The 14826-nt window shown below is 36.5% G+C and overlaps 1 protein-coding gene across 4 annotated transcripts in view; it reads left to right on the forward strand.

Annotated features, from left to right (window-relative positions):
- The window catches only part of LOC126411781 (annexin B9-like), a 140536-nt gene extending 129813 nt beyond the window's left edge, over window positions 1-10723 (forward strand). For all 4 annotated transcript variants that reach the window (XM_050081393.1, XM_050081392.1, XM_050081390.1 and 1 more), the window contains exons 9-10: window positions 9803-9984; window positions 10150-10723. In XM_050081393.1, the coding sequence (XP_049937350.1) occupies window positions 9803-9984; window positions 10150-10200 (233 nt within the window). In that variant the 3' untranslated portion in view covers window positions 10201-10723. The remainder of the gene's footprint in view (window positions 1-9802; window positions 9985-10149) is intronic.
- Window positions 10724-14826: the final 4103 nt, after the last annotated feature.

Below are 14826 nucleotides of genomic sequence, written 5' to 3' on the forward strand. Positions count from 1 at the left end.
AAAAAAACTGATGTCAAACTGAAAGAACAAAGTAATACTTCAGGATCAAGCTTTCTATTGGACTGTTTCAGAGAATCTACGTTGAAATCCCCACAAACAATAATTTGCACAAAAAGAATCGGAATTAGCTGAAAATTTCCCAGTGGGGACCTACAGAGCTAAAATTATAGAAGTACAGCTAATTAGTTTCAGCTCACATGCACATGCTTCTATATGTTGCTCTAAACACATTTCTTTAGTTGTAAATTTTTCACACTAGTGTACATTTTAAGATATATGGCAATTCGTCTCTCCATAGTGTGTCTACTTACATTTGCTGAAAGCTTAGATCTTCCATTTACCTTTTCCGTATATGTGACTGTATAATGTTCAGATAGGCATACTATGTCTGTTCCACCCTCAATTTCTACATTTTCTAAATCTTCTAGACAGACAAGGTCATCTACTTATTTTAATCCCCTGATATTCTGATGCAGTATACTAACATTATTTTTTACTGTACTTTTGAGACTCTTGAGATGAAAAACAATTCTCTAGTACTTGCCCATGTGAGCTTCCCATTAAGCCAAATTTCATTCAACGTTGAATCATTGGACACTGATCTTAGCCTGATCTAGATATAGATGGACGCTTCATCTGGAGCAATGCTTGGTCTGCAGTAACTTCTTGCCCATGAGCAACCAAATGGTAAAAAAGTGTGCTTCTGTACTTTTAATCCAGTGTTCATTCACGCAGAACGCTGCAATCAATTTTGTCTGGCCAGAACTGGAATTCAGTAATGTTGCTTTTAAGAACTACTAATTTGTGTGTAACAAAATTAGCTTGTTTTTGCTGCAGGGAGGTTAAGTGTTTATACTGGGTCCACTTTGTTAATTTTACTATGTTCTGGTGTTCTTTGTTTGACAAAGACTAGTATATCTCAGGCCTATACATTTCCCTGATCTGTTTCTGAGATTTGAGACATGTTGCCTGACTTGCTAAAGCAGACTAGTTCATTACACACCACACTATTTTTTGGATCAACAAAGTCTTTACTAACTACGTCTTCTATGGAAAACTCGTAAACAATTACAGTTCACAGATGGATGATTTATTAAAGTAATACAATCCTTAACATCAACCAGTGCTAAACTTTTAAATTGTTTACAGATTGATTCTAAATACCCATTAGCTATAGTTATTTCATTGTGCACACATGATTATTCTATTGAGTCATAATGCTGAGGTATTTTTAGTACTATTACATGTACATCATACTCCCAAGCCGCCTAATGGTGTGTGGTGGAGGGTACTTTTGGTACTACTGTCTGATCCCTCCAACCCTGTTCCACTCGTGAATAGTGTGTGAGAAGGACGATTGTCGGCAAGCCTCTGTATTGGTTCTAATTTCTTGAATTTTCTCGTCATGGTCAATACGCGAGATGCATGTGAGGCAAAGTAATATGTTGTTTTACTCCTTCTGAAAAGTGCTGTCCCAAAACTTGAATAGTAAATCTCTGTGATACACAATGACTCTTTTGTAACATGTGCCAGTGAAGTTTGCTTAGCATATACATAATGCTCTCTCATCAGTTAAATGATCCCATGACAAAATGCACCGCTCTTTGTTGGATCTTCTCTATCTCCTCTATCAGTCCTACCTGATAGGGATCCCAGATACATGAACAATACTCAAGAATTGAGCAAACAAGTGCCTTATAAGCCACTTCTTTCATGGATGAGTTACATTTCCTTAAGATTCTTCCGATGAATCTGAGTCTGGCATCTGCTTTTCCCACTATCCGTTTTATGTGGTCTTTCCACTTAAGGTCGCTCTGGATAGTTATGCCTAGATATTTTATGGCAGATGCCGGCATTGCAAGAATTATATCTGTTCTTATTAGGTGATCTAAGTGAATCAGTGCCATTTGCAGTTACAATTTTTTCAACATTTTCACTAAAATGAACATCTTTAGGTTTCATGTGCTTGGCTTCAGATCCATTCAGTTGCAACACAACACACAGGCATACCTCTGCTTCTTATTGTAGGTCTATGTCCATTGCAGATCCATTACCTTTTGGTTTCCTCCTCTCGTTTCAAAGAGGAATCTAATTTCCCCACGTCAAAAATAAAATGTTTACACAATGGACGCAGTGTCACTTCTTGCAGTTTTTTGGCATTTTCGACGTTGCTTATTCATAGTGATGTCATGCTTTCCACACGTCGTGTTATGTAGTAGCCTATCACTACACATTGGAGGTTTGCACTACTGTTTTTGTTGTACAGATTCTTGGTTCTTGAACTTTAATGCACGTACCTCTTTAATAAAAATGTCAGAATTTTGTCTTGACAGTCAGAACGATTTATCTTTCAGTGCATTTTGTCTTTAGAGCAATTCAAACATGACCATATCTTTCATTTAGGAGTGACATTTGCACTCTTAAAATGATAAACTGTTTCACCATTATTGCACATTACTGTTTTGATGAGACACTTCTCGTAGCAGCAATGGGAAGATAACCATTCTTCTCACAAATTTTCACTAAATGATACTGATACAGTACACAGTATTTCGTTTATATATTTTTCAGTACTTCAGTTTTTCTTCCAGCAAATTTCTTAATAATATAACACATCAGACACATTATCACAATAAAGGCTAAATTTGTTGCATACTAGATACTTTTCCTCATATTTCTTAAGTTCATTTGTGGAGCTAATACCCTCACAATCTTTGATCCCATCTTACCCAGTAGAAAAACTGCTACATTTGTGTAAAAACATGGAAATGTCATAGCACTGCTGTAAATCAAAGTATAATACTAATATTTATGCTTATCATAATTTCAGTTTTGTCACTCACATTTTATTTTTAATTTGCCTGACATTTTGTTTTATGGCATCATGTCATCATACGAATCTCAACTCTTCCAACCATGAAATCCAGAAATCATAAGCTGCCGTCTTCTTTCACTTCCATGGTGAAAGGAGTGTTTGAGCGGAACAAGCTCAAATGCTGGAGAAGTGTGATTAGTGTTTATATTCCTGGGGCCACACCACAGGTTTGTTGTCAACAAATTGCCAGAAGCAGGAAAGTTTCAGCTGACCACAGTGCCTTTTCCTCAGTCTTTCATAAAATAGTTGGCCACCATAGGAGTGGAGGACTTCCCATGGCAACAATGTTCACTTGTTCAAAATAATGGTTGTTAAGTAAGAAATATAGAGGTAAGCATGTATTTAAACAGTGCCACAATATATTTCTCAAAACTGCTTGCTAATAGCTCTAATTAGCCCTGTAGAGGCACACTCATAAAAAAGGATACAACTGCAAAGTTAACCAAAAATATGGCTGTTGTAGTTAAGGACCTTCATGCAACCCATGAAATCCTCAGAATTACGAATAAGATAGTTGCATTTGCCTATTAGAAGGATAAATGGATGATAAATAGTTTGGACAAGAAGAGGATAGAAGCTTTCGAAATGTGGTGCTGCAGAAGAATGCTGAAGATTAGATGGGTAGATCACATAACTAATGAGGAGGTATTGAATAGAATTGGGGAGAACAGGAGTTTGTGGCACAACTTGACAAGAAGAAGGGACCAGTTGGTAGGATATGTTCTGAGGCATCAAGGGATCACAAATTTAGCATTGGAGGGCAGTGTGGAGGGTAAAAATCGTAGAGGGAGACCAAGAGATGAATACATTAAGCAGATTCAGAGGGATGTAGGTTGCAGTAAGTACTGGGAGATGAAGAAGCTTGCACAGAATAGAATAGCATGGAGCGCTGCATCAGACCATTCTGAGGACTGATGACGATGACGACATTAGAAGCACCAATAGAAGGTTAATATATTAAGGCAAAAAACAGATTGGTGCTCCAGTGTTGACCACAATGGGGACAAACAGGGAACCTATCCTTGTGAATCTTCACTATGCCATATCAGTCTTGAAGGAACTGCAGCATGTTGGGGCAAGACCTTGATAGTTGGAATAGAAGTCCTATTGAGGTTTTCTCTGAACCTTGTCAATCAGATCCTCTCCCAGCAAGGTTGTTGAATAATGAATCAGTTTCACTGTTACTCAGTTCTTGATAGCAGAAAGGTGGTCTTCCCCTTATTGGCAGGTAATAGTGACAAAGTCCTTGTCTGATCTAAAGTCTTGCAGAGCCTTCCATTCAGCATCCAGCAGCACTTTCATTGCCCTCTGCTCATGTCCAGAAGGCTTCCCTTTGGCTCCTAAAAGGGAGCACTGTAAATGCTGCTTTCCTCAAACTGTAAGTGTTTCTCCATGCATGCGTAATTCATGTTTGTGGCCCCAGTAATTTTCTCACACTGCTCTGCGAGTGTCACCAATTGCATTTTGTGGCAGTGATTACAGCAACTACCACCATCTGATCTTCAACATTTGTTGTGATGAAATATTGTGGGACATCCTCGAAACCATAAAATGTACCAATCTTTACATTGGTTAAGGGTTTATACACTGGCATAGTTTCCCGGCACTTCACGAAACAAAATCTCCCTCCCCCCAAAAAAAAGCATTTTGGAAAGATCTTTAACGTGCAGTAACACATTAAAATGTAACAGTACAGAAGCCCAGCTCCAATGTCAAATCTAACATAACTTCTCATACCAGCTCCTTTCACCAAATCTAACAAAGCAAGTCCAACATTTCAGGGATAACATAGTACAGTTGATCATACCATGTTTTACATTTTTGGAGGTGATAACTTCGCTCATTACCAGACGTACACCAATTAATCTGTTGACAACTCGTCACAACTTTACAGGAACCAGAACTCACCAGACAGTACTCCAGCTGCACTCCGCACCAAGGCTTTGAACAAGGTGTATTTATAACATCTTTTAACAGTTGCATTCTTTGACATTACGTTATTTCATGTTTGATGTTACAATTTTAATAAGTTAATCCAGCAAAAACTGACATTTCAGGGTTTTAGTAGAAATTAAAATGAGTACAATGATGATGCATATTTGCAAAATTAACAATCTTTTACAAGTGCAATCTTGAAACATACATACATTTAACAATTAAGTTTTCATTATTCAGTCCAGAACATTCTTGAACATCTTTATGTAATTATGCAATTTTATGAAACATTTCTGAGCTGGTACTATTTCTACAACACCAAAATTACAATTAAAAGTCCAAAATGGCTTTTCAAAACATTTGAAGGCTAAAATGCGGAATAATTACGCACTCACAAAATCTTTAAATCGTGTTGCAAAAAAATTAATGGATCGTTCTTCTAACATTATTTATGATACAAATTGTCTCCAGTTTGACTCTTCCCTAGTTTTCGTAATATGTGAACATTGCACTAAATTTCTCTATAGACTGTTCCAGAAACATTAATTATGAGTATAATTACAAATTTTTAGTTGGTGATTTCTGAAGAATGTTGTCCTGACTTGCAAAGATACATAAATATTAATGTTTTCCAAAATTAATAGTTTACACAGTTAATTTGCATTATGGTAAACAATGAATTTTAATACTTGAATTATAATTACAAACTTGAATGAAAAGGGTTACTAACATTGAAACACCATTAACACTAATTCCAGAACTTGTTCTTTCTCTTCAAAACATTCAGAAATTTATATCAAAGTGATAATGACTTATCCTAACTGTACATTACTTTATCTGATTAAGAACATACATTAACTGGTCTGTGACACAGTTTAATGTTTTCGTTACAACTATTTCACACTGTTGCACTATGTGATTTTATTCACCAAGTGTCCTTATACACTACCCACAACTGTTTTAGCTTGTATCACATACTACAAAACCTGCTGTATTGGGTACCCCACATGACCCAATACAGCTTGTTTAGTTACAATGTATGCTGCATATTTTTGTATTACAATACATTGCATACCTTCATATTATGAAAGTATAAAGTCGAATTCCACCAAACACGGCTTGTTAGTTTTGAAGCACTGAAACAGAGATTGTGATGGGTTTTGTAACCCAATCACAGCTCATGTCACATGATCTAGCCAACCGTTGACTGCAGATGTGCAGAGCATAGAACATGTGGTGTAGTCAGCCAATAGCAACAGCACTGTTAAGTAGCGTGAACACACACATAGGAAAAGTTTTTTTTTTACTCAAATGTCTAGTCTTCTGGCTACAAAGTTCTTCTAAGTGGCTGGTCCTCAAAGTGTTAAGTTTTAAATGATAGTCAAATGCTCTGTGATTCAAGAAATTGATCACATGTTCACAAATGTAACATAATTCATCTCGCATAAAACAAAACTTACTTTGAAAGTAACTCTTTTCAAACCACCATTCACAACATTTTCCAGCGAGCTGTTAGAAGTACATATCGACAGAGAGCACCAGAAAATGGGTGTTACTGCACTTGTGCAGCTATGGTAATTCAGGAAGCCCATGTATTTGTATGTATATACCATAAAGAGATCTTACATTACGTTATAAAAGAAATAGGGCATTTAAGGATACTCAAAGAGCATCCAAATTTCATAAAGTATACCAAAATGCATAATTTGGCTTAAAATGCAGAGTTGTATGTCCAGATTCATAGAGCTTACTTTTAAAAAGTTAGCATGTACCTACAATTTCCTTCTACTGTCCCAAATTTTAATTTTTAGCTCATTTTTTTCATATAAAAATTATAAATTTTATTATAAAATTCGTATAAAATTAAGAGAAAATAAAAAAGTAAATGGAGGTAAATCATTACAGTAAATCTGCTTAATTACAGTAATTCACATTCCTAAAATTTTAATACAAAGTAAAAAAATTAAGGGAAAAATGTGTAAGTTTGTTTTCCTATATTCTATTTTTTTAAAAAAAATAAAGTTTGAAGAAAAAAGGTAAACAGAGGTAAATAAAACAGCAAAAAAATTATTCACATTTACCTAAAATTTTTTCTTTAATAAGATTTCAAAAGGTGCAAACAACCCCACATTGGCCATGTGTGCCAGAAGATGAAAACGTGCACCTGAAATTCAGTGAACAGTTCAAACTACCCATTAGTGGGGAATGAAACACATGGTTTCAAATAAATTGTGACTGCCTCTGCAGAAAATATTAATAAAGGCCTAATTTCTGTAGCAAACAGCCTGAAATAACTTCATTGTTCTGCAAGGGAATTTTTACTTGACTGCCAGAAATGTGGAAATAAAATAAGATCAGAAGACTGTAAATAACATATTGTAGCCTTCCACAATTATGTCAGTGTATTTTAATTCACTTGATAGCTCCTGGCCACAGAAATCAGTTTTATTTTCATTTGACTGGAAGGCTCTAAACAAAGAAACAGCAAAATCACGAAATGTAAAAATGGATCAGATGGAGAAGCTTGGGTGTATAAGAAAAATTTTTCCGGGTAGCGTCTGCAGTTTGTTGCTACTGCTGAAACGGCTAACAGCCCCACATCAAGTAGCAAGAAGAGGGAGTAGGTACTTCTCATATTGACTCAGCTGCCCATGTGCATGAACCCGCTGGCAACAGCTCAAACAAACATGATGTAAATAGTTGTGATGTCACGCTCATCAGAAGCAGTTTGTTGTTACGAAGCATTGCATAGTGTATGCACTGTGTTTTGTTGTTTTAATGGCACATTTCCTTTGCAACTTCTGTTTTATTTTGGGTTTTTTCCTCTTGTGTGTTTTAATGCTGCAGTATTATTCTGCAGTAACAGGATATAGTAAAATTCTTTACTAGAGTAAAAGTTCTTAACACTCAAAATTACAAAAATTTAACTGAAAAGTAAAACAATGAAAAATTCCTGGTGATCTAAAAATTTCCCAAGTTTTTCCCAGTTTTCTCCCGGATGAAAAAATTCCTGTACTTTTTCCGGAATTCTGTTCTCCTGGGGCACATAAACCCTCTCTGTTATCTAGCAGCAAACTCATCTACATCAACATGGATACTCTACAAATCACACTTGAGTGCCTGGCAGAGGGTTCATTGAACGACCTTCAGTATATGTCTCTTATTCCACTCTTGAACAGTGTACAGAAAAAATGAACACTTATACCTATCTGTACAAGCTCTGATTGCCCTTATTTTATTGTGAAAATCTCATTCGGAGGAGAAAGTTATAAGATGATGCTGCTGCAACAAGAAACGTGTGTTTTTATGATGTCCACCCAAAATCCTGTATCATGTCTGCAGTACACTCTCCTCTATTTCTTGATAATACCAAACATGCTTGACATCTTTGGACTTTCTTGATGTACTCGGTTAATCCTATCTAGTGAGGATCCTGCACTACGCAGTAGCACTCAAAAAGAGTGTATTTGCAACAAATCTGCCAAGGAGGTCGCAACAAGTAAATCTCATTGTTAACGTTTGACCATCAGGTGCAGATGAATCTGCAATTGTTTTTAGAGCTCAATCACAACAGGTTGTTGGTTCTATAAACAAACTGACAATAGCTGATGGACCGTGTCCTTCATGCCTGAGAGAGAATTTAACTGTGGAAAATATTCTAAAGGTTGACATGAACTCCTCTATGCCTTGGTCAAAACTGACAGAAAATCAAGGTTGAAGTCTCTAAAAACAAAAATCTTCCAGTTAAGCTTGCATGACATTTTTAAAAACTGTTTCTAGTTGCATTATGAATGTTAATATATTTTCTGCCAATGATTTGTAAACTGTCAGCAGTAAAGGCTTGTTTTTTTTCTGCTCCAGTATTGGTACTGTCCTCTGAGGGGTTAGATACAATTTGCAATAACCTGAAGGGTGTAAACTCCATTATTATTTTTCTCTCCATATGTAACCCCCTTCCCACTTTCTTTTTATTGGTTCTACAGTGGTATATTAGTTTGTAGTCATCAAGATGAATCCATTCACTTTCAGTGCTTTCCATTTCCTTATGTTTGTTTCAACTGTAACTGTATTACTCTGCAGCTCTCTCTTTGACATGAATTTACTCTAAAAGAGTGAACACACTAGATATCACTGGAACAGGATTGATACTGCTTTGGTGGCAAATAGCTATGCAGAAGCATTCAGATTCAAACCATATACTTAATGTAAAGGAACAGAATGAAGCAAGTGCAAATGATTCCACTGTGCTGTTTTTCACACTTCCTAAGATAACAAGTGTTTTTGATGTGTGAACTTCTTATTCTCCATTACTAGGTTTTTAGTTGTCTGTGAATTTAATTTTAGTGTTCCTTACATTCACAAGTTTGTTTCTGTAACTTTTGTCGTATCACAATGTAAACCACTTGATATTTCCCCTTCTCTACCGTCAATTCTAGTGCGTACCTTCTTCTCTTGTTGCTTTTTGAAGAATATGGTGAATACTTGAAATCCTTTCATAAGTTCTGAAAGTGCTCCTCTCCAATTTTTTTTTCTCCATGTTCTAATGCCCTTGGACCCGCACTCAAGTCTCCTAAAAATTTCGTGACCGAAGTGGAAATGTTGATATAAGGCTTATCAGATGTTAAATTAGAGTTGCTGTAGGCCAGTCAATTGGAACACGCATCATAACAGTTTCACAGGACCCATAGAAAGAACACAGTACACTGGTAGTGTAATACTGGACACAAAAGATTATCTACCATCACCGTGTAATTGCATTGTAATATAGTAGTTCGATTTCACAGATTTCTGGTTTCAGAAGATTTTGTTTAGCTTTTGATAAGCTAGGGTGAATAGATTTATATTGCAATATATATTATTCTTTTAAAAGTAGTAGTAGTAGACATTACACATATAGTTCAGTGATGTAAAATCAAAGGGTCTCTGCTTTTTTGTGTGCACATGCTTATGTGGTATAAATTGTCACTAATTTGGTCTTTTCTGCACCTACAGTGAAATCAGTGCGAAACAAAGCGGGATTCTTTGCTGAAAGGCTCCACGATGCTATGGCTGGACTGGGTACAAAAGACAGAACGTTAATAAGGATTACAGCCACACGATGTGAAGTGGATATGGCCGATATTAAGCAGTCATTTCAGGAGCGCTATGGAAAAACATTGGAGAGCTTTATCTCAGTAAGTAGCATAGTTTTTAGATACCACTACTGTTGTCATAGTCATAATAGAATGCAAAATCAATTGGTAGTAATTTCAATAGTTAGTGTTTGAATAGTGTGAGAATTGTTCATTTGTTATTCACTTGCACACCTTCTTGAACTTACAATTGCATTCTTTTTCCAGGGTGATACATCAGGAGATTACAAGAAAGCACTTTTGGCACTTGTATCATGAACTGTTTAAACTGTTATTTTTTAGTATACATATGCTGCAATGATTTGTAAAACAGTTATCTGAACTTCCATGTGTACATTTAAGGATGGTTATCACTTTTTGCCATTTTTGTAAATCTCTCTGTACCACAGATTTTTATTAACTAAATTACAAAGAATTTTTGATAAACTATATTTACCACATGAACGTTTAGTACCTAAAATCTAAATTTGCTAAGCAATTGCTTGAATATTATAGATGTAGGAAGAGTTTGTGTATTTTTTTTCCCCCAATACAGTTCAGTACCTTTCACAGCATTCCTTCAACAGATAATGAAAAGAAACCTTAAAATAAGGTTATTCTTCAATTCAAATGTTCAGTGAAAGTGTTGAGCACAATAGATTGTACTCTACAAGTGACAATGTTTAAAATGCACTATGGTTATGTAAGGCAAATAATTCACTTGCTTGAGCTCTATTGTATTTTTATTCCTTTTTATGTATTAAAAATAACAAATAATAATAAAGTTTCCATATACATTGGACAGCATGTCAAAAATTTGCACCCCATAAATTAATGCATATGCAGTTTTCACTTGCAACATGATGGAATAACTAAATCTATTTTTGATCAGTGAAATCTCTGTATTTTTCATTCATGTGTTGTTGCCGTAAATATAGTGGATCTGAAAATACTTTCATTACACTACATATTTTCAGTAAATCTAGATAATAATTCTCTCTCTCTCTCTCTCTCTCTCTCTCTCTCTCTCTCTCTCTCTCTCTCTCACACACACACACACACACACACACACACACACACACACACACACACACACACAACCAAGTGTTCTTTCATCAAACAGAGGAGTTGACTAGGGGAACAAGATCATCCAGGAACTAAATAGTCATAAAATATCACAGCCCAAGTATGAAACTGAAAATTAGCAATGAAATGGTTACATAATTGAAAAAATTGAGTCATTAACAGCAGCTTAGCAGTAAATGAAGAAGAGATATGGACAGTGCAGAAGTAGAAGCCAGGTCCACAAAAGGTAATAACTGAAAAAGAAAAAATAAATGTCTCAAAACATAACACGTGAAATGGGAAGAGAAAACAATGGTAGAATGTACTGTACAGTTAATTCCGTACCTATGGAATGCAGGAACAATGACTGCTTAACTGCCACTGCGTGTGCTGTAATTGATGGGTGTGAGATATATAATGGTAACACACATTACCTATGAATGGATACTCAGTTGAAAAAATTTAAAAAATCATACAAATGTTATTGATATTTTGCTACTACTGTAATATTCACTGTTCAAAGACTGAAGCACGAAAATAAAGAGCAAAAATACAAACTTTGTATTAACAGTGTAGAAATGTTTATTTTCTTATCAGTGGCGAACATCTTTTGTGGCGTGCATTGTTTTCCTGTAACTAGCACAACGCTACTGATAGTCATGATGTCCTGTCAGCAGAAGCATCTTCACACTGCTGCTCAGTTGTAGATGTTACCTCAGTTTTTATGGCTCTGTAGATGTTGTGAGAAATTAGAGGTATCCACTTCAGTGCAGAATTGAGGTCTTGTTTTGTATTTGGTCCATTTGGAAATGAACCAGGATTCGTTCAATGACTGGTACCTTGTAAGGTTGAAGGATAATCTCGTCTGTTTAATTTGGTTTTCTGCCAATCTTCTCCATGAAATGAGTTTGGTACTAACAAGATCCCTGACAGATCTGCAGTGAGGGTGAGGCATGTAGCATTTCTCAGTAACACCATGTGCCATTCTTCTGATTAAACAGATCTCATATCACTGGAGCATATCAAACCTTCAGATGACATAACACTGGTGCGAAGTGGTCTCTCTTGGCTATACTTAAAGATGTTCACTTAGTCTTTAAGGGGAGCACATTACTGCTTGTTGGTGAACATATTTCTCTGCTGCACCAAAGTCTCAATCGCTTGGCAACACGCACTGTCTAGAGTGGGTAATGATTTTCAGTCAAAAATCTTCCTTTTGCAATAGGCAGCATCCAAACATAAACAATGTTCAAATTTTTGTTGTGCCTGGAGCTACTTCCTCTGAACACCTTGATGCTACTGTTTCATCCCAAACAAAAAATGCTCTGACAATGAATGCTGATGTTATATGTTCACAATTTCCTCCAATAGAATATTGGCCCTGTAACAAGATAACGAGGTGAAAAAACTGCCTGCTGGGCTTTTCTGGAATATAATTTCTGCAATATATTTACTTCTCTTAACTTTTACAGGTTGTTTTTGCAATGTTCAGTTCAATTTAATTTGAATCACATGTTGGGCAATTATCTGGTTTTGGCAGTTTGAATAAAATATTGTCATCTCAAAAAAAAAAAAAAAAAAAAAAAAAAAAAAAAAAAAAAACAAGTTGATGATGCAGAAAATACATGCTGTGCTTTGATGTCAGGACAGTATTCATCTTCATATTTGTTATAGAACTTTGGTCTGGAATATTCCATTGATGCTGTGGTGTAACATCGGATTCTTAGGAATAACATGTTCCACGTTTATCGTCTTAGGCCAACAAGTGTTTATGATAAGTGAAAATGTAGTTAAGGTAGTTAAATCCAGAACATTCCACTGTACATACTCTAGTTTGATATGTGCACAGACGAAGTGTAAGTCACTGCAGCTCCAGACAGTGGCAAGGTGTGATGGCAACTAAACCTCTCCACCTGCTGTGGCAGAGCACTTGTTCTTTAGACGTTGGGGCTTGGCGGTGCCTTGGAAGTCAAGGAGAAAGATGTGCACAAGAATGTAAATAGTCATAAAGAATTCTCTCTCTCTCACATTAATTTCAAAGCAAGATACATGTATGATAATCTGTCATGATCTGTGAAGTAAGAGATCTGTTCATCCATCACTGTAATTGAAGCTATATACGGAAAACATGGTGCTTAAAATACAGAAGAGTTACCACTAAGGTGTTTATGTCACTTAGTAGCTTGGGCAGATTGGAACTCTCTTCCAGTACCCATGCATTGCAGCAAGATGAAGTCTAATGGTAAGTTCTGTGGCACTGCTTAGCAGGACTATGAAAGGAATTAACTTTGAAAACAGCAACCAGAAATTAGATATGAGGAAAAGTTGATAGATGTGCGTCAGGCTGACAGGTTGTATGTGGGATAAAATTCAAAACCAACCATGTAACACTAAGTTTTGTCACCGAAAGTGCAAGACATGAATAAGAGGTGCTAAAGAAGAAAACTCTTGCAGAAATAAGAATTTTCAATAAACACAAGAAAATGTGATGGCCCAGAGCAACCTAAGTAAACATGAAGATACAGGTGAGGACATGTTACTGTGTCATCCAAAGTAATTAAAATGTTTAAGAAGTAATTTTCATTTGGTAAAAACCAAAGAATTTTGAATTTTTACAAGGAATTGGATAAAGGAAACCAGTTGACCATAGCAACAAGGTTAACAGCAAGATATATTCATGTGCTAGAGTAAAACCTTTTGGCGCATTAGTCAAGAAGCATTACATCAGCAATATGGAAGAATTTCACGTGCAGATTTTAAAGCAGAGTGCCGCAGCAACATTCAGTGGCATCAGGGCAGCGGGCAACCAGTGTGACTACAGTGCAGCTTCACATTCCAGTGCAGCGGCTGGTCAGCTCACTACACTACTGCACATTAGCCAGTCAGCTCACTACTCAACAACTGCACAGTGACTCAGTGTGACATCACTTTGTCCGTGTGAGACATCAGCAGTGTGGGGATGTTAGCATGTGTACAATATGAATGGTATAATGGCAGAGGTATTACCTCAGTGGAAACCAGTTCCACCCATAAAAAGGCCACAAGACTTCAAACATCAAAATTCTCACATCTCTCTGACTAGGCATCACTAGAGACACTGTGATCAGTGTGATTGGCATGGAGCTGAATAACTATGCGGTTTCAGTTCAGGAGAAGGGCTTAACAGTGCTGTCACCCCTAAGTTAACTCTGGTCGCAGACAGTCAGCACAGTTGAAGAGGCTGCAGTGTGACTACTGCCTGATGCAGCTGAAGAAGTAAGTCATGAAACCTGTTATGCTCAGACAAGAACTAAGCCTATGAAGTCAAACATCACCAGCTGAGAGAGGGCGGCTATTTGGGACCTGAGAGTGCCCTAAGATTGTTGTCTTACCTGCTTGTAAAGGCAACACTACTGTTGGTCTTTTCTACGAGGACTACATTGAAAAGATGCAGAGCTTGTTACATGATGACTCCTACAGGAAGATAATGACCCGCAAAGAAGGTGGAGATCAAGACTAGGGCTCTTCTTACGGATGCGAATTCACCAGAGGGGTCAAGAAGAAACTGTTACCTCAAGGACCAGCACTATCAAGATTTTATGAATCCCTTAAGACCATAAAGATTGGGTGCCATTTTGCTCCATTGTCAGCAACATTACTGCACCTACATACTTGCTGGCAAAATACCTAATGGAAATACTAAGCCCTCATGTGGGTAAATACAGACATCATATCTGCAATTCTATGGATTGGGTAAAATGCCTTGACAAGTTCAGGATGAGACTGATATCCTGGTGACTTTTGACATCATTTCATAATGATGTCTGAGTCATTAGAGCTTACTGGTCAGAAATTTGATGA

Source organism: Schistocerca serialis, chromosome 1 (assembly GCF_023864345.2).
Source record: "Schistocerca serialis cubense isolate TAMUIC-IGC-003099 chromosome 1, iqSchSeri2.2, whole genome shotgun sequence".
NCBI classification, from domain to species: Eukaryota; Metazoa; Arthropoda; class Insecta; order Orthoptera; family Acrididae; genus Schistocerca; species Schistocerca serialis.